General features: G+C 43.0%; 1 protein-coding gene across 3 annotated transcripts in view; it reads left to right on the top strand.

Annotated features, from left to right (window-relative positions):
- Positions 1–21,459, top strand: part of LOC138455382 (polycystin-1-like protein 2) — a 900,768-nt gene that overhangs the window by 675,261 nt on the left and 204,048 nt on the right. For all 3 annotated transcript variants that reach the window (XM_069607102.1, XM_069607103.1, XM_069607104.1), the window contains 2 exons: positions 15,050–15,281; positions 20,948–21,044. In XM_069607102.1, the coding sequence (XP_069463203.1) occupies positions 15,050–15,281; positions 20,948–21,044 (329 nt within the window). The remainder of the gene's footprint in view (positions 1–15,049; positions 15,282–20,947; positions 21,045–21,459) is intronic.

Below are 21,459 nucleotides of genomic sequence, written 5' to 3' on the forward strand. Positions count from 1 at the left end.
CAGAACAGAACCGCAAGACTTATCCTTGGCCTCAAATCCAGGGATCGCATCTCTCCAGCACTGAAATCCCTCCACTGGCTCTCTGTGGCTGCAAGGATCATGTTCAAGACCCTTTGCATTGTCCACAAAGCTTTCTGGGGCCTGAGTCCCAACTACCGGCACTGATGCCTTCCTAAGTACTGTCCGTCCCGACCTGTCCGTTCATCTACCTCCAACCTTCTGCCAGTTCTCTAAGCAGAGATCTGGAGGGAGATCTTTATCCTCAGCTGAGTCTCTCCTCGAATAGCCTCCCTGCCGCCCTACGCCTTAAGTTCCGGAAACTCCTTAAGACATTCATCTTCTCCTCATCCTTCTCTCTCCCCCTACTCTGCTAACCTCTCTCTCTGCTCTATTCCTCTCTCCCTCCTTGTCCACACAGCATGCCAACTGGCCGCTGGACATACCGCAGAGTCTTACAGATCCCCAGCACCCTTGCCAGTCCTTCAGCACTTGCCTCTGGGCCTGCACTTGCCGCATTGCTACTGCAATGACCCATTGAGAATGGCATCTCAGCACTTACCCAGTTTATGACTAACTGGGTACACCTGGATTCCACCCCCCTGCACTTGCCCCCACCTCCCTTCTCCTGTACCATCTATGCACTTGCAAGATCTGGCCAACCCATGCCTTGAAGATCGTCTATCTTTTCCTCCTTGCCTCCACTCCTGCATGCTGGTGCCTCTGTGCTCTTGGAAAAACTGCAGAATCGTCAGACCTATTTGCTGTTATCTGCAGTGTTAGTTTTATTATATGCACTTACTCTGCCTTGGCAGACTGGTATCGTTCAGGAACTCAAGGACTCTCACGGATTGTTGTTCTTCTCCCCTTTTCCTTCCCTCCTTGAGCGCTTTAAAACACTTGCTGTGTATAGGCGCTTTACAAATAAACATTACCATACCATACATGATTATCAAGTAGTTCCAGGTTGGTAGAATGGGTAGATCACTGCACTTCATCTAGTACTTTAAACAGATGACCCTGCTGCCTGTGATGGGGTTCTTTTGTGAAGGTGCCCTTCCTTCTTCAAGTGTTAGGTTTCGAATAGGAAAGTGAGCCCTGTTCACCTGTTCACCTAAGCACTGGCTTATTCAATAAGTACCTGTTGTCATAATGGAGCAGTCTTCTAAACCATTCTTGATGCTATATTGTTAGAACTCAGCCGACACGTATTTCGACTCTCTAGAGTCTTCCTCAAGGCATCCTCGTTGCCATTTGTAGTAATACTTTCAAAGGATGACGCGAAGCATAATATAGTTTAATAGGTTTAATTACCGGAGAGTCCCCCACAGGGTTTCGGAACCACACGAGAAGAACGCTCCAAAGTGGAACTATACACAACAAATAACATTACGAGGCAAGATCTACATTTATAACATCATTCCTGCAAGGTTGTGGAAATGTGTTCAAAAACTTCACCACAAAGCTAGTTGCTGGTGGCCATGCCCACGTTAACCCCATTGCCAGTCTCTTGTGGTCATGGCCAGTAGCCATATTATCCGAGTCATGTTCTTTGGCCATGACTCAGATAATCTGGCCACTACCAATTGCCACCGACTATACCTCAGTCACCAATGGTCTATCACAATTTGTTCTACCTACATTATGACACTTTTCCAAAAGTAAGACACAAACACATTTGTAAAACCATGCTTTCAAGTGCTTGCCAATGCTTATTCAAAACTTTCCTGCAAATCCATCCATGTTTTATTTTTTGAAAAGTGTCAAAATGTACGTACATAAAATAGTCATATTACTTAGCTCCCTGTTTACAAAATCCACTCAGATTGCAGAAAAATTCAAGGTTGGGTCTATAATCTTTCTAAAATCTTTTGTGCAAATTCGTCAAATGGTAACAATGTTATAACCCATCTAAAAACGTTAAATGTTAAAACCCCCCTCTAATTTTGCCCCTTCTTCACAAAATCCCACCAAACTTTGCAAAAACATTCAAATCTGGGTCCTAGATCATTTTTGAAAACTTGTGTGCCGATTCGTGAAACAGCACCACATTTATAAGCCTTCCAAATATTTTGGGACCCTCCTCTAATTTTGTTCCCTCTTGGCAAAACAGCACCAAACTTTGTAAAACCATTCAAGGTCACATTTAGAGTAATATCTCAAATTTCCATACAGTTACATTGGGCCTCATTACACGGATGTCGGAGAACCATGGCGCTATTAGTGCCATGGTTCATGCCGGTAAAATACCGGCACCGCCTTGGCGGAAAGGGGAATTACCGCCCCATTCCAAGGTTAGCGGGGCGGTAATTCCCCCTTCCCCATTCCCATTTTTGGCCCATAGGGCTCAATGGGAATGGGGAAGGCGCTAATTACGGTACCGCAAATTGCGGTACCGTAATTAGCTCCCTGGGTCCCTTTGTGGGTTGGTTTTTAACGCCCGCAAAAAGCAGGCGTTAATTCCCCCAACCCGCAAAGGGACCTCGTAGTAAGGCGGTAAGGATTTACCGGTACCAGTATTTTACCGGTACCGGTAAATCCTTACCGCCATCCGTGTAATGAGGCCCATTGAGTGGTGCCAAAGTTATACACCATCCAAAAACTGCTTTTCACCAACCCTGCAATGCAAAAATATGTGTGTATGCCCCCGAACATCTGAACTGTTCACGGACTTCAAAGATCGAAAACCACCCATTTTTTTTAAACGTTTTATTGCCATATCCTATCCCATCCTCATCCCCCCTCAGCACCCCAGAGAGTGTTTCATTAGTTTGACAAGTGCAATGTTGTGTTTTTTAAATGTTTTTACTGCGATGTTCGCGGACAACGGGCACTGTCCGCGACTCCAACATGGCAGGCATTTCCCAAAAATATGACTCACCTCGTGCTTTTCACCATCCAATCATTGGATGCGTTCACTATCTGCGGACATTACGCCGCCCTCTGGACCAATCAGAGTCCCGTCCGCAGACAAACAGGGAACTGAGTCAGCGGACTGAACCCAGGTATCACAAATTTATTTTGACCTACTATTTGGCCATTTAAAAAAAAAATACTGGACAGATTTACACCAAATTTACAAATGAATGCATTCGGGACCAAGCCACCACTCCTGCCACACATTTGGTGAAAAACCGTCCAGTGGTTTGGGCTCTAGGAGTGAGCAAATTCTTTTTGCCATTGCATCTATGGCAAAAAGTAGACATTTTGCCACCCCCCTATAACTTTGCCGCCCTCCACAAAACCTCACCAACTTCGCGGAATCATCTGACGGAGCCATATACTTTTTTATCGTAAAGTTTTGTGAGGATTCGTACAAGGGGGCAAAGCTATAAGCCTCCCAAAAAGTGCTCTTCCTATGGGTTGAGCAACGTAACCATAACTGCACACCTGCTACCGCAGGCTGTGTAATATATATATATATATATATATGTTAAACAGAAGGGTAAAGGTGCTGGGGAGGAGAAAGCTCTCCCACAAACACCTACCAAAAAATGCCCAAGCACACAAGACTTCAAATTGTGTTCAAAATTTCATTTTATTTATCCAAAAAGAGTGAACATAGTATAAAAAGCATACATAACAATACCTAAGCAGACCAGGTTTCATGCAGCACTCACCCACAGCGAGTGGAAAACGCCACGCGTTCCGCTCGACTCGCGAGCTTCCTCAGGCTAGTATGATTCCAAACGTTTGTTTCCTTGTGTTTTTATACCCTTGCACTGAAGGTGATTGGGTCTGCACAGCTGTGCAGCTTACATAACGTAAAAAAAGTTGACAGTTACATAACATGAAAAAAACAAAACAAAACAAAACCTTAACAGTTAATTGTTTAGAACTCTATGGTTCTGATGGCAACAAATCCGCCATTGTTCAGTGTGTAAATACATAGTTGCCCACATTTGTGAGTTGCCTAATTCCACATTACTATACTGGGTGTATGCCAGCTGACGATAAGCCATAACAGCCCTTCACCTTCACTTGCTTTACAATGTCAAAAGAAGTGACCACAAGTAAAAGCGCTAGTGCGCCTATTTAATTTAATGCTGCACCGTGATAGAAAAAATGTCTTCACGGTGCTGCTCTCTTCCCGCTAGTGGCATAAAATACCCTAAAACGAATGTGTGCTGCTACTGCCCTGAAACCACAATGCCCGCTTCCGTATAGTAAAATAAGCCTTCAAGTGAAGGCCCCCTATATATGCACACTATAAATGCAACATGGCAATACCAGTGTATGGCCATATAAAAACAACAATGGTGTTCACTACACGGGGCGAGCATCTGTGGTATAGACAGTCTGATTCTCAATGACAAATTAAAACAATATCACGATTGGTGAAAAGTCACCATATCGAACAAAGTGACTAATGCATTAAAATACAATATAAGACAAAAGCTGAGACCTGAGTTCCTATTCAGTGCAAAAGTATGGCTGTAAAACATCCAGATATCCATAAATTTAAATGAATATCGAAGTGTGTTGATTCATATAATACACACAGCCAATAAGAGGGAGGGTCTACCTAGATCGGTATCATAACTATAGACAATAGTTTGTAAACTTGTGATAATCATATATGCAGAATGAATGGACATATCAAGGTGTGTTGGTTAATATAGATTAGCACCTGGATATCAATGTTTAATTCCTCATTCATATAGGAACACATACATCTCTGAGTCTATATTTAGACCATTGGGTTTCAGAGTATCATATTTGCATATGAGCTTGGCTTCTAGTTGACGTAACTTGAGTTCTCTATTGCCAAGTCTTTTATGTTGTGGTATATGGGCTAGTCCCTGGAAACTCATTTCTTTTACATTATTGCTGTGTTGTTCAGCAAAATGTGTTGCCAGTGGATAGGTTTGATCTCCATTTTTTATAGCCCTATAATGTTGCAAGATGCGCAGTTTGAGCGGGCCTATTGTGGATCCTATATAATTCAGGCCACAACTACAGGTAATGGCATACACAACGAACTTCGTTTGACATGTTATTCTATGTTTGTGTTTCCATTGTTTGCCATCAACACCAATAAATGGTCTCTTAGATACAAAATTACACATTTTACATTTACAACATTTTCTGAAACCCATTTTGTTCTCTCCTAAGAGCCAACTTGACGATTCATTCTTAGTCACTACCATACTATACAGAAGCGGGCATTGTGGTTTCAGGGCAGTAGCAGCACACATTCGTTTTAGGGCATTTTATGCCACTAGCGGGAAGAGAGCAGCACCGTGAAGACATTTTTTCTATCACGGTGCAGCATTAAATTACCAGTATAGTAATGGGGAATTAGGCAACTCACAAATGTGGGCAACTATGTATTTACACACTGAACAATGGCGGATTTGTTGCAATCAGAACCATAGAGTTCTAAACAATTAACTGTTAAGGTTTTTTTTTTTTTCATGTTATGTAACTGTCAACTTTTTTTACGTTATGTAAGCTGCACAGCTGTGCAGACCCAATCACTTTCAGTGCAAGGGTATAAAAACACAAGGAACAAACGTTTGGAATCATACTAGCCTGAGGAAGCTCGCAAGTCGAGCGGAACACGTGGCGTTTTCCACCCGCTGTGGGTGAGTGCTGCATGACACCTAGTGTGCTTAGGTATTGTTATGTATGCTTTTTATACCATGTTCACTCTTTTTGGATAAATAAAATGAAATTTTGAACACAATTTGAAGTCTTGTGTGCTTGGGCATTTTTTGGTAGGTGTTTGTGGGAGAGCTTTCTCCTCCCCAGCACCTTTACCCTTCTGTTTAACATATATTGAGTGTAGCCTGCTCTAGCCCGGTAGCACCAGCTCAGTAATGAGGCAGAGCGCAATTTGTTGGCTAATCATCTGCTTTACTAACAATATATATATATATATATATATATATGACAAAAACGAGGAAAGGGGCGCACTCCAGTTCCCTGCACAACCTTCCAAGCCACTGGTGTTCTCCTCCGACCGGTTTCTGTGCCAATACACGTCATCAGGGAGGCTGTGTTAACTTGCAGCTCACCGCAGGTGCAGGTGATGATAATTAGCTGCAAAGGCTTCTGGTAGATGTAGTCATCTGGTTAGCAGGGAAAAAGCTCCCGCCCAATCTCACAATGGAGAAAAGGGGGGGGAGTAGCTTCCAGTGAGGCACTCCAAAGCCGGGCATATATCGCCCTGGTGCAGCAGCCTGTCAGGATTTGAAGCTTCCACCCTTCAAAGTCCAGAAAAAATGACAAAAACGAGGAAAGGGGCGCACTCCACTTCCCTGCACAAACTTCCAAGCCACTGGTGTTCTCCTCCGACCGGTTTCTGTGCCAATACACGTCATCAGGGAGGCTGTGTTAACTTGCAGCTCACCGCAGGTGCAGGTGATGATAATTAGCTGCAAGGGCTTCTGGTAGATGTAGTCATCTGGTTAGCAAGGAAAAAGCTCCCGCCCAATCTCACAATGGAGAAAAGGGGGGGGAGTAGCTTCCAGTGAGGCACTCCAAAGCCGGCATATATTGCCCTGGTGCAGCACCCTGTCAGGATTTGAAGCTTCCACCCTTCAAAGTCCAGAAAAAATGACAGAAACGAGGAAAGGGGCGCACTCCATTTCCCTGCACAACCTTCCAAGCCACTGGTGTTCTCCTCCGACCGGTTTCTGTGCCAATACACGTCATCAGGGAGGCTGTGTTAACTTGCAACTCACCGCAGGTGCAGGTGATGATAATTAGCTGCAAGGGCTTCTGGTAGATGTAGTCATCTGGTTAGCAGGGAAAAAGCTCCCGCCCAATCTCACAATGGAGAAAAGGGGGGGAGTAGCTTCCAGTGAGGCACTCCAAAGCCGGGGATATATCCCCCTGGTGCAGCACCCTGTCAGGATTTGAAGCTTCCACCCTTCAAAGTCCAGAAAAAATGACAAAAACGAGGAAAGGGGCACACTCCAGTTCCCTGCACAACCTTCCAAGCCACTGGTGTTCTCCTCCGACCGGTTTCTGTGCCAATACACGTCATCAGGGAGGCTGTGTTAACTTGCAGCTCACCGCAGGTGCAGGTGATGATAATTAGTTGCAAGGGCTTCTGGTAGATGTAGTCATCTGGTTAGCAGGGAAAAAGCTCCCGCCCAATCTCACAATGGAGAAAAGGGGGGGAGTAGCCTCCAGTGAGGCACTCCAAAGCCGGGAATATATCGCCCTGGTGCAGCACCCTGTCAGGATTTGAAGCTTCCACCCTTCAAAGTCCAGGAAAAATGACAAAAACGAGGAAAGGGGCGCACTCCAGTTCCCTGCACAACCTTCCAAGCCACTGGTGTTCTCCGACCGGTTACTGTGCCAATACACGTCATCAGGGAGGCTGTGTTAACTTGCAGCTCACCGCAGGTGCAGGTGATGATAATTAGCTGCAAGGGCTTCTGGTAGATGTAGTCATCTGGTTAGCAGGGAAAAAGCTCCCGCCCAATCTCACAATGGAGAAAAGGGGGGGGAATAGCTTCCAGTGAGGCACTCCAAAGCCGGGCATATATCGCCCTGGTGCAGCACCCTGTCAGGATTTGAAGCTTCTACCCTTCAAAGTCCAGAAAAAATGACAAAAACGAGGAAAGGGGCGCACTCCAGTTCCCTGCACAACCTTCCAATATATATGCAGAAGAATGTCAGCAAAAAGATACAGGTAGGCAGATAAACAACACCTCCAACTTAATACCAAACTTGCCCAAGCACTCACGACCATTTACTAAGTTTAAAAAAAAATTCTTTAATTAATCAAAAGTTGTGCAAAATGCTATAAAAAGCATACATGGCAATACCTGGTCAGACCAGGCACAAGGCACCACTCACCCCAACGGGTGGAAAGACGCCCCGCGTTCCGCTCGACTCGCGAGCTTCCATGTATGCTTTTTATAACATTTTGCACAACTTTTGATTAATTAAAGAAATTTTTTTTAAACTTAGTAAATGGTCGTGAGTGCTTGGGCAAGTTTGGTATTAAGTTGGAGGTGTTGTTTATCTGCCTACCTGTATCTTTTTGCTGACATTCTTCTGCACATTTTAGAGCCCTGTCCGCTCTAGCCCAATAGCACCAGCTCAATAATGAGGCAGAGCGCAGTTTAGGTGCAGACAAATGTTTTCCCTCATATATATATATATATATATATATATATATACATATATATATATATATATATATATATATATATATATATATATATATAATTATCTGAGTATGCCTGCGCATTGGGGGCTGGGCATATTCAATATGGAATCCATGGAATCCAGCCCCTCCTTTTCTAAACTTCTTCTAGGTTCTTCTTATGGGAGATGAGAAGCAGCATGGCTTCATGTAGTGGCAAATGTTACAGCCATTTCATACTTATATAAACATCCTGATACTGTCCAAATTAGTATATACGGTCTATGGTTGCAACTTCGTTAACATTTCGGTGAGTGTTGGGGAAAAAAATGAGCATCACGCTCAGTAGGCATTACATACTCAGAGATTCAAGCATACAATCCTTCAATCCCAGCCATCATTGTCATCGCCCCCTGAGGTCTCCCTTGCTACCCCTGTGGTCTCCCTTGCTACCCCATCAAAATAAATGTAAAACTTTTTTTTTTTATGGAAGCACCTGGGCTGTGGCCATGTAGCTCTTTGTTTCTAGAGTGGGTGGCTTTCTTGTTCAGGCCACTTAAAAAAGCAGGGGGTTCCACAAGTGTAACAGTTTGAGCAGTGACCATAAATAATAGCAATAACAAACAATTTGTCTTTCAGGAATTCTATACAACAGTTGCTAGACTCATTAAAGGTTTATTTCAGGCACACTTCAGAGGGTGAGTCACTGAGGTAGTATGTTCCTGAACACCTAAAATTCACAATGCAGACAAAAACTTCCAAAAAGCATTTAGAGTAGAATAAGCATCGATTTTGGACTTTGGGCCTCATCACGAGTGGGCGGTATCCTGGTGGTAAATCTGCTGTGATACCGCCCAATGCAATTAGCGTTACCGTACCTTGGTCATTCGCAATTAGTGCTGGATCACATGTTACAATGGCAGGGTAAGTCCCCATTTTTATGGAGTCCATGGGACTCAATGGGGCATTTTCTGCACAATTACTACTGCAGTAATTGTGCTGCGGTAATTGCATCACAAATGGGGGAAACTTAGCGCAATCATGTCCAACTCAGATCTGGAGGTGAATGCTCTGAGTTTTCACCAAACTCGGGATTGGGCAGAGCAGTAATGCGGCGGTAATAGCGTCACCGCCATATTTTTTACCCCTCCACCCAACTCCGGGTGAGGCCCTATGTATTTTGCTTTTCGCAAGTTGCAGTTATAGCATGTTTTTTTCTGCTGCTCTCTCTGTTACAATCATCACAAGCCATTCCATCTCGATGTCCTCGGTCACTTGACAAAATCCTTGTGCCTAAAGGTTTGTGTACAATGTAGAAATCTTTGACCATAGTACATAAAGTGGCCCTTGATTTCATTGTGCCACGATTAATGCTTTGTAGCAATGTGTCTATCTTTCCTATCTCCATGTCATGCTGTGTGTTTGCATGTAGGAGGTAACAAGTGCCCAGAGTACGGGATGCCTTGTGAGTGTGCTGCTTTCCCTTCACTAGTCTAGATTCTTTAATACACAGTTATGAACCCTCCCAATGGTATGTATTTTGTCAACCTCTAAAGCCTGAAAAGTAGATCTATGCAGGCTTGACATGTGGCCAACTTTGCAACAGACCTGCAAATTAAATGGCCTGCTGTTAAATCTCAGTTACCAGTTTAATGGTATCCACTACAGAGTGTAATTTGCTTTCTGACTTTGAGAACATTAAGACATATAATTGCTCATTTTACTATAACCGCTAAGCTAGCTATAGCCGGTAAGATAGCTTAGTGGGTTGAGCGCTAGCTGCTGCTGAGTGTAATATGCAGGTTGGTTCGAATACCAGCAAGGCCAACTCAGCCTTTCATCCTTCTGAATTTGATAAATGAGTACCAACACAGGTCGGGTGATAATGCATGTATATTTGTTCTATATAAAGCACTTAAGCCTAAGTGCTATATAATAACACATCATTATCATTTGGCCTTGGATGTCTGCTTGCATTCACAGTCATTTGGTAATATGGGCCTTTACATACTGATATTAACGATACATATAGTGATCCATTCTTGTATGAAATGTATGTCACATTACAGTGATATCATAACCATATTTGTTTGTAATGTACGTAGGAACAATCCTATGTGATGTCACTTCCTGTTTTGCCAAGTGCTGAAAGGTTGTGTCCCATCGCTTCCCGTGATGTCACTTCAGTGTGGGGTCTAGTTGCATCACTTCCTGTGATGTCATCAGAGGTCAAGGGTCATGTGATGGCACTTCCGCTACCCCTGGTATTTTGGTGAAATGACATCCCTGGTCAAGTGTAAAGATCTGCAGTAATTTATAAGTGATCAAAATGCTTTTTGATTGTATGCAAAATAGCCAGGAACACTCACTGATGTTATCTCCCTTTGCCATATGTGGATTTTGAAAGTTGTACCTTGTATCAGAAAACAATTTATAAGGTTATTTTAGGTTTTGATAATGTGCTTTGGTCAGTGAGACAAGTGCATCGTTTTTATTATGACTACAATATATCCTGCAATTGACCATTAGAGTTTAATATTATTAAATGTTTTAAAAGAACTAGTTTACAAAGTTAGCACAATTAAATAATTTATTTTTCATGAATATGCACCGTTTTGTCTCTCAAAATGTCCTTATTCCTTAACTCAGATTAGAACCAATCACGTGGCTCTTATGTGAGCAGAAATGCAATGTTTAGTTTTATGTTTTATGTTCTGGCCACTGTTTGGTTGGGAGGGTCATGCATTTGTTATGGAATACACAAACACTAATAATTAACAAAAAAATAGAGCAGAACAAACTTAATCGTAGACTTTGCAGTCTGGTCTTCTGGGGCCAGATTACAGAAATGTTGCACCAGTGGCAGTGCAAAATGTGCACGGTATTAGCACTAGGACAACGTTTGCCCTATTTTTAAAAACACTGGGACTCATTATATAACCATTGCACCTCGACCAAGTGCAGATTGGCACATTAAAAGCACCAGGGCAAACACTGCACTACTGCAAAAACGATGCATTTTCACTACATTTTTGCAACAGGCTAAAGTTTGCCCTAGTGCTAATACGGAATGGTATTAGCACTAGAACAAACTTTGCCCTGATGCCAAAATGTATCTTTTTAGCAGTAGGGCAATTTTAGACCTGGTGCTTATAATCAAGGTGCCATTTTTTTAAATGTGCCCCAGTGTTTTTAAAAATAGAGCAAACCTTGCCCTAGTGCTAATACCATGCACACTTTGCATTTGCACTGGTGCAAAGGTTCTGTAATCTGGCCCCAGGTCCCTTAGAAAGTCTGTCACCATCCGAGCAGCACCCGTAGCAGAGCCTAGCAGTGTCCCCCTCGCCTCCCTCCATAAAGGCAAGAGTCCACAGTACACGCAATGACAAATGTATGTCTCGCAAAACCAGGTCAGGCCCCACCTCGGGGGATAGATACTCTGTGCTGCTGCTCTCATTGCACGTTTAACCTTACAAAAAGCAGCTCTCCGTACCACCTCTTCAAGACAGCTGTGTTTTTTCTCGGGTTGCATTGCTGTCAGCATTGTCTGGTCCGACTGCACAATGCAACTCTGGCCCACAGAGACATGGGCCTCATTCCGACTATGTAGGTAGCCATGCCGCTACTACCCCCATACCGGGTACCGGGTCCAGGTTCCCTGGATGGGGAAATACCTGGCCATTGGAGGGCCCGGTATTTCCCCATTTAAGGAACCCGGACCCGGTACATCCCCATTCCCATTTGAGCCCCCGTAGGACCTGTTAATGACGGGCCCGTTGTTAGCATCCTGGTCTGCTCGCGGGACCCGCTAAGGACGCCTTTTACCAGGAGTCCTTAGCAGGACCCGCGAGCAGACCTCGTAATGAGGCAGTAGGGGATTAACGGCGCCGGCAGCTCTATCGGTGCCGTTAACCCCCTACCGCCAGGGTCATAATGAGGCCCAGAAGAGAGACAGAGAGATAGGGAAATAATTAGAGGGTACAGAAAAAAAGAGAGAGAGAGTCAGAGTGAGCTAGATCGGCGTGTGATATTTGGGGTACAGCTTAAGTATGTCCGCAAGCCCCTCCTCACCTTAGTTGCATATTATCTGTACAAACAAAGGCACATTTGATAAAGCAACACAGAATTCATGCAGAGTGTGCCAGAGAGGCGGACAGCAGAAAGGGCCTTGGGCAAACATTTGGGGCACACATTCTGTGCTTAACTTGAGGAGAATTTTCTGAGATCTGTGTTGCCTTAAAAATAAGAGGAATTTTGGATTGAGATGTCACCTTCAGATAGGGTGCTGTTACACCGCACTAGGACATGTCTGGAAGAGGCCATTACTCCCCGCAGGCCTTGTTATATTGTAGGATCTGTCATGAACTTCAAATGCTTTTTTCATTGTTGGTAAAATACATGCTGACCTTTCTCAAACTCCTTTTAAGGTGTAGCTCTTGCTATTCTGCAAAGATCCTGGCCCTATTTGACCACAGTGCAATGTATATGGTTGGATTGAGACAAAATGTGTGCTTGTCCTCACAGCAGTAGATGGAGTGGCCCCAAAAGATATCAAAGGCCTGTTGCCTCCACACATCGCAGTACACAACGGCATTGCTGTGGATGCTGTCAGCCTCTAAAAGTAGTCATAGTTTCCCTAGAGTGCAAAGGGGACACATGTTAAAAGAGCGCATGAATGACGTCTTTGTTAATACGGTTGACTGAAAAAGGACGACCTAAAAATATATTGAGGAAAGGGTTGAAAAACATTAGCGTACGCCAGTGAAAGCGGTGAGCATTGGGAGAAAGGAGCCCACCCAAAAAATTGAGACAAAATGCAAGCAATGGCATCGTAGTTTTAAAGGTATTATATAGGTATTTGACAGGGACTGTAATCGTATGCCCAGGTCCTCACGTCATTGTTTCCAATTTTATAGCCAGGTAGTACCAATCTGTCTACGTTTGGTGCAACATTTGACCCTTCTGCCACTCTGCCCATGGGGGGGAAGTTCAGAACGGGGTCCCCATAAGCCTCTAAAATTGGGTGGAATTCAAACCAAGCCAACAAAGTAAGACTGAGATTCTGGTCAATAAGTGTGTGCACATATGTCTGCCAATCAGGGGTCTGTATTAGTCTGGCTGTTTTGATTGTCTTAAAATAACCAGCTTCTCATCCTCTAACGGTGCATTTTGTGCAAGGGATGCTAGCCAGCATTTGAGATGGCAGCGTAGGGGGGACTGCGGCACTTCATAGCTGGAACACTATGGAGGTCATTACGACCTGGGCGCAAAGGGATACCGGGCACCGGTAATGACACCGGTGCCGGTAATCCCTTTGTGCCCTATTCCGAGGTCCCTTTGCGGGCCCTCCCTTAACGCCTGGTTCTACCAGGCGTTATGGACGGGATCCGCAAAGGGATACCGGGGTCAATAACGGTACCGCAATTTTTGGTACCATTATTGCCGCCTTCCCATTGAGCCCCCATGGGGAATGGCTCTGGTGAATGGGGAATTACCGGTCCTACCAACCTCGGACTGCACCAGTAATTACTCCCTTCACCAGACTGGAGTCGGACCGATTTTGGAGGCAGCCATGGCGCTAATAGCGCCATGGCTACCTCCAAACTCGAAATGAGGGCCTATTTCTGTTGCTATATTGTAGATGAAATTGTTTCCTGTGCATGGTAGATTTGCCAGCAGAAGGGTGTTGGAGTCAGAAGTGGAGAGGTTTGAGTGACTTCCATATTTGGAAGAGGTGATGGCACAATACTGAAGAGGACTATCTATCAAAATAAATTGGGATAGGAGGTACGGTGTACCAACTCTGCCCCTCAAAAGACTGGTGATTTCCAAAGTTAATTCACTGTTTTATGCCACTGATTTCCTATCGGCAGAATAATCTGTGACGGAGTGATTGTGTGTGAAACTGTGAGTGAGTGGGTCATTGGTCCGAGTGGGTGAGTGAGCGAGTTTGTGAGAAACTGAGTTCATGTGTAAGAGATCTAGTGGGTCATTGCAGTAAGGGATTGAGCTACTGGTGTCTGAGATGAGTGAGGGTATAGTCAGCCAAGTGTCTAAGTTTATGTATAAGTGGTGGCTGCTCTTCAGGAGTTTGAATACCTTTTCATCTCTCTTCATCAACGTTTTATCCCAGAACCTGGTACGCTCCCCATAACCCACTCTCCATGTCAAGCATCTTTCTCTCAGCATGTGCGTTTATTGTTTGTTTCTCAGCAGTCTATTGCTAGGATGGAGTCCTTCCTCACTTTCATAATGTCTCCCTCTTTCGCTCCCTGTCTCATGGCGCATTTCTGTTGAGTCACTCATCCCCCCTTTAATTCCTGCTCTCCACTCCTGTATGATATCTCGTTCTCACCAAGGTGCCTGAATTATTTGATCAGGGTGTTGTGAAAAGTACTCAAGTGTATCTGTGCAGCATGCAGGTTGATCTATTAAGGGAATGAGTAGAGTTATGGCATTGCTGATCTCGGGGAGTTTGGTGAGTTTGAATCAAGTAAAACCCTGTCCGCACTTTGATCATTTATGCCAATGTCGATATACCCTTTTTGCCTAACATCTGATTGCTGTCATCTAATTTGATGGACATGTCTTTTTGGAGATTCAAATGAAACTTTACTGTTCTAAGGTGTAAATATTTTACTAACATGGCGTTTCAATAAAACAAATTTAAAAGTAATGCAATGAAAAAAATCAAGATAAGCACTCAACTTTAAAGAACTCAATAGAGGGACATTTCAGGGGCAAGCAACGGATACAGAACAATAGAAATATGGACAATGACAGTAATACCTGCTGTGTACATTATGTTTCAAGGCCTTAACATAATAATAATAATAATCATGATAATAATAAAACCTAAAATGTCCCCTTTTTGTTTGGATGTTGTTTGTGCCTCTTGTCTTTTTGCTTCTCAGTTAACAAAATAACATTCTTTTACCCTTACAGGTACTCCCCAACACCAAGTCTTTCAGGTGAAAGCAAGAAGAGTTCATCTTCCAAGGGGCTGCCTTGGTGGTGTGTTTTCATTGGCTGGGCCCTCATCGTTGTCACCAGCGGTGTGTCAGGCTTCTTCACCATGCTCTATGGTCTCCACTATGGCAAGGACAGTTCCATTAAGTGGCTCATCACAATGGGAATCTCGTTTTTTGAGAGCCTGTTCATCACTCAGCCTTTGAAAGTAATCCATTCAGAAAATACTAACTTACTCGTGTTACACAAACCTTCTCTGATTACTGTTGTTTTGCTTCTGTTTGTTGGGGACCATCACCCCAATTCTTTATCTCACAAAAATAGCTTAAAATAAGGCACTACTCATTGCAGTCCCTCTAGAAAAGTGAATGGCACGATCTATAAATAACTATTTCTTCATATAACTCAAAGGTTATGGATACTCTGACAAACCAAAGAAAAACATGTATTTTTAATAATGTAAACTGAGTAATTCCATAAAACAAAAAATCAAAATTGACAGAAGTTATCTATTTGCATTTGAGGTCCAGAAGAAATCCCTGTAAACAAAATAAGAACGTGTGTATAATTCAAGGCACACAATTGGTATCCAGATCATTCGTCATAGAAGTCCAGTGAACACTCTATGCGTTTCAGAAGAATCCCTCCTTCAGGAGTAAAGAACTTCTATTTTTCCTGAAATTAAAGATAAATGTTAAATAAGTAGTATATGTCTACCTTCATGCTAACGATCATTCCAATCAAATTCAACAAACCAACCTGATGTTATTAGCACTTTGTTCTTTCAAGGCAATTATAGCAATCCCACAATCAATATCACTCTGGTTAGCATTCATACTACCTTACGTAGTCAATGGATTTGAAAAGAAACTTCTCCCGGAAAGTAAGCTAAAGGACCAAACACCATGATACTTATTACATCAATTTGAAACTGTGCCCATGAATACAAAAAGTTACCTGACAGTTTGGGAATTAACCCGCAGATTCCGTTATGGTGCAATTTGTTGTTGAAGGTAAGCAGTTTTATGATCTATGTAAAAAAAAAAACGACACCAAAAGACCATACAGAAACCGGTTGGCATAGTTGAACACTTGATCAATTCAAAATATCCTATAAATGTTGAAGCTCAACACAATTTATCTACTTTTGTGATCTCGACTGGAGCACTATTCGGAAACAGCAAAAGGGTGACACTCTGGAGCATTCTCCAAATAGGGAGAAACACTACTGCATCAGACTGGTGATGTCACTTGTGGTCCATCTAGACCATTTATGAACAACGTGTTGGGAACCAATGTATCCACAATATTGGGATAATCACATACCAATGTAAAGAAACTAAAGCAAAAATAAAAAAGGGAACAAATAACTGTAAACATATTCCAGGTGAGTATAAAACCCAAAAGAGGAAGACAGAAATAGAAAAGATCTACTAAGGTACGCCAAGCAATGTGTCGGAAGTGACAGCACTGCCAGAAAAAATAAACATAATGGTCAAGATAAAACCCCTGGAATATTCCATAACAATATCCTCAGTTAGAAAATGATGGAAAAAGTAAAGATAATAGAGTAATCCTTCCACTTTAAAAGAAAACAGTTCAAATCTGACTTCAAATTCATCCCAAAGAAGATAAAGTATCAATCCAAAATATTTCTTGCTTTTGCAATAACTGTTGAATGTCACCTCCACACATAGGAAGAGAAACCTGTTCCAAAACCTCACACTGTATTTGAACAACAGTATGACATAATTCCACAAAGTATGCTGCAACCGGTGATTTCAAATTCTTTGTCCTCATTTGCGACTTGTGTTCAGTCTATCGCTTCTTCACCTTTCTTGTGGTTAAGATCATGTAGAATAATCCATAGGGGCATTTCAGTCCATAGATAATGTTCATAGAGTCACATGTTGCATACTCTCTTAATGTAATCGTCTCTGGGTAAGTCTCTCGTAACCAGGACTAATGTCTGGCCGAGGGACTCCCAGGACCCCCCTTGTTAATTATGATACATTGATCGGAAATGTGTTACATTTCTTTATTCTAACAGAAATAATCTTTTATATGCTAAAGGTTTTCATGCTTTTAATACCATTCAGGGTTTTTACCCTTTAGGCAACTGCTAAGACATAAACAAATTGTTTCTGATCCAGAAGATTTGATGATGTAAAATGGGGTAATATTGAATACATTTAGATCCAGGCACATTTTGGACTTGGCGAAAGAGAAGGTATTACCATTTTAACATAGGGATCTATTAATGCTTAAACCGCCCAAAGAATGTATATATTTGACCTATGTACATACATATTCCTGTCAGAGTTTAGGAGTATATTGGAACATGACACAGTAACCTCTAGTTTATTTACTAAAACTCCTATATTTGATATAAAAATCATCAATCTATTAGAAATATCTTGATCAGAGCATAGTGTTGTAATGAAACTGGTTAGAGAAATGTAAAGAATTTGATGATTGGTAAATGTCCATGTTATTCTTGCCAACATTTTAATAACATTATAAGAGGTGAAACTATTACCCACCCATACATTAGAAGAAATATCCCAAACATATCAGCCTTTGTCCTGCCCTGGGGCAGTCCAGCACCGAAATGCTAGGCAATTCCCCTCTGAACAAGAGTACCAACAGAAACCCCAGACACGTGTTTCGGTCTGGTTGGGCCTCATCAGTAGGGTGGATCTGTGCCTCTCTAAGAATAGTGAGCAAGGGGTCCACGTCTGGATTCCCCTAGTAATTTAGGGTGAGACCCAAAGTTACTTAAATATGCAAAATATGCAAGTAACTTTGGGTCTCACCCTAAGTTACTAGGGGAATCCAGACGTGGACCCCTGGCTCACTATTCTTAGAGAGGCACAGCTCCTCCCTACTGATGAGGTCCAACCAGACTCAAACACATGTCTGGGGATGCTGTTGGTACTCTTGTTCAGAGGAGAATTGCCTAGCATTTCGGTGCTGGACTGCCCCAGGGCAGGACAAAGACTGATATGTTTAGGATATTTATTCTCTGTGAAAGATAGTGAGCTAAAGAATCTGGGTAAGTCTCTTGCAACCAGGACTAATGTCTGGCAGAGGGACTCCCAGGACCCCCCTTGTTAATTTGCATATGCAAGTAACTTTGGGTCTCACCCTAAGTTACTAGGGGAATCCAGACGTGTACCCCTTGCTCACTATTCTTAGAGAGGCACAGCTCCTCCCTACTGATGAGGTCCAACCAGACCAAAACACGTGTCTGGGGATGCTGTTGGTACTCTTGTTCAGAGGAGAATTGCCTAGCATTTCGGTGCTGGTCTGCCCCAGGGCAGGACAAAGACTGATATGTTTAGGATATTTATTCTCTGTGAAAGATAGTGAGCTAAAGACTCTGGGTAAGTCTCTCGCAACCAGGACTAATGTCTGGCAGAGGGACTCCCAGGACCCCCTTGTTAATTTGCATATGCAAGTACCTTTGGGTCTCACCCTAAGTTACTAGGGGAATCCAGACGTGGACCCCTTGCTCACTATTCTTAGAGAGGCACAGCTCCTCCCTACTGGTGAGGTCCAACCAGACCGAAACACGTGTCTGGGGATGCTGTTGGTACTCTTGTTCAGGGAGAATTGCCAGACCGAAACACGTGTCTGGGGATGCTGTTGGTACTCTTGTTCAGGGAGAATTGCCCAGCATTTCGGTGCTGGACTACCCCATGGCAGGACAAAGACTGATATGTTTAGGATATTTATTCTCTGTGAAAGATAGTGAGCTAAAGACTCTGGGTAAGTCTCTCGCAACCAGGACTAATGTCTGGCAGAGGGACTCCCAGGACCCCCTTCTTAATTTGCATATGCAAGTAACTTTGGGTCTCACCCTAAGTTACTAGGGGAATCCAGGCGTGGACCCCTTGCTTACTATTCTTAGAGAGGCACAGCTCCTCCCTACTGATGAGGTCCAACCAGACCGAAACACGTGTCTGGGGATGCTCTTGGTACTCTTGTTCAGAGGAGAATTGCCTAGCATTTCGGTGCTGGACTGCCCCAGGGCAGGACAAAGACTGATATGTTTAGGATATTTATTCTCTGTGAAAGATAGTGAGCTAAAGACTCTGGGTAAGTCTCTCGCAACCAGGACTAATGTCTGGCAAAGGGACTGCCAGGACCCCCCTTGTTAATTTGCATATGCAAGTAACTTTGGGTCTCACCCTAAGTTACTAGGGGAATCCAGACGTGGACCCCTTGCTCACTATTCTTAGAGAGGCACAGCTCCTCCCTACTGATGAGGTCCAACCAGACCGAAACTTGGTCTGGGGGTGCTGTTGGTACTCTTGTTCAGAGGAGAATTGCCTAGCATTTCGGTGCTGGACTGCCCCAGGGCAGGACAAAGACTGATATGTTTAGGATATTTATTCTCTGTGAAAGATAGTGAGCTAAAGACTCTGGGTAAGTCTCTCGCAACCAGGACTAATGTCTGGCAGAGGGACTCCCAGGACCCCCCTTGTTAATTTGCATATGCAAGTAACTTTGGGTCTCACCCTAAGTTACTAGGGGAATCCAGACGTGGACCCCTTGCTCACTATTCTTAGAGAGGCACAGCTCCTCCCTACTGATGAGGTCCAACCAGACCGAAACATGTGTCTGGGGATGCTGTTGGTACTCTTGTTCAGAGGAGAATTGCCTAGCATTTCGGTGCTGGACTACCCCAGGGCAGGACAAAGACTGATATGTTTAGGATATTTATTCTCTGTGAAAGATAGTGAGCTAAAGACTCTGGGTAAGTCTCTCGCAACCAGGACTAATGTCTGGCAGAGGGACTCCCAGGACCCCCCTTGTTAATTTGCGATCAATGTATCAGACATGTGTGTCCAAAACAGTAATGGAATCTTGATTGATATTTCATGTAAATGTAATCCGATTGATATACCTTCCTCACGTGGAATCAAAGTGTAAAGACTCGCCCCATTGCATTTGAATACCATATTTGAGAACCGCCTAACGTCATAGTATCAAGAATACCTAAGCATTCACTAGTACCCTTCAAGTAAGTCTCCATTTACATTACATGGGGTAGCACCAGTTAACCAACATATTGTGCTCAAGGTTCTAAAAGACCATTTGTAGCTACAACAATTGGGTGACCTGCAGTATCACCAAAGATGTATATATTATAGGGCATATATAAAGCAAAAGTGTCAGATGATGAGCATTCATCAAAAATCTCTTTGTCTGAAACAAAATGAATCCTTGTTGTTCTACAGCGACCAAAACCTCTTTGACTAATTTCATCAACTGGAAGGTTGGATCTAAGTCTAATGGCATGTATGCCTCAGTATCATTCAATAGATGTTGACACTTACCAATATTTTTAGAAGTATTCACAACACCAAGAGCATCACCCTTGTCTGCAGGTTTAAATGTCCGATTTTTCTAGCTCTCTAAATCCTTCAATAATTGTTGTTCATTTCTTCTGAGATTAGAATATGTACCAGACTTAAAATCTCACTTCTTGAAATGTCTAGGTGCTGATTGTTCAAATACTTCTAATGCTCTATTTTTAACTACTGGATGGAAAGTACTCTTGGGGTTACATTTTCTGAAGCCAGCTGTTTTGTCAAAACCTTCTCTAATTTCAGTAGTTTCAAAGAATACCTTAAGCCACATTTTACACAGACATTTGTGAAAATCAATTTGTTCTTCAAGTACATTTGAATTGTAGTCATAGTATCTTAGTGTTGTGCGTCTAACTTTGATTTTTTTTATGTATCCAGTAAAGGCATGCCCCCTTCAGCAGTGTGCCACTTTGTATAAGTATTCTGATGGGCTTTATGAAACCTGCTGGTGACACAATTCATGGATAACATATGACTACCCTTGTATTTTTTTTAGGTTCTTGGTTTTGCTGCCTTCTTTGCTCTTGTTTTGAAGAAGGTTGAACCAGAAGATGAAGATGAGGCAGCAATTGAAGGGCCACTTGCTTGTCCAGGTAACCTAATGTCATGGACTTGCAACAAAGGGGAATCATCAATGAAAAATATTCTTATGTAATGTTATTGGGGTTTATACACACTCTCCTTTGAATTGTTCCTTGGCATGAAGGGAACTGTCAAACAGTGAGCAAGGTTTGGTTATTGGTTGGCAGAGGGAAAATTAAAAATTGCTCTTTTGCTCTGTTGATGAGTGCCATTCTTATGTACCCAGGTACTGTATGTGGGTGTTCTTCAAGGTGATTCGAGAGCACTTGTGATATCTGTAGCCCTAGGAGAACCTTGTGTGCCAACAGTGTGAGGTTGAGTTAGCGGGGGGCTAAGAAATGCCAATTTCTCAGGAGATGTGAAGCTTTGATGTTTGATATGTGGTGGGAGTGGGTGTTCAATGGCTGTGAGTGTGTGACTTGGTAT

The sequence above is a fragment of the Ambystoma mexicanum genome, chromosome 1p, assembly GCF_040938575.1.
Source record: "Ambystoma mexicanum isolate Mex_15411 chromosome 1p, UKY_AmexF1_1, whole genome shotgun sequence".
In the NCBI taxonomy this organism is placed as follows: Eukaryota; Metazoa; Chordata; class Amphibia; order Caudata; family Ambystomatidae; genus Ambystoma; species Ambystoma mexicanum.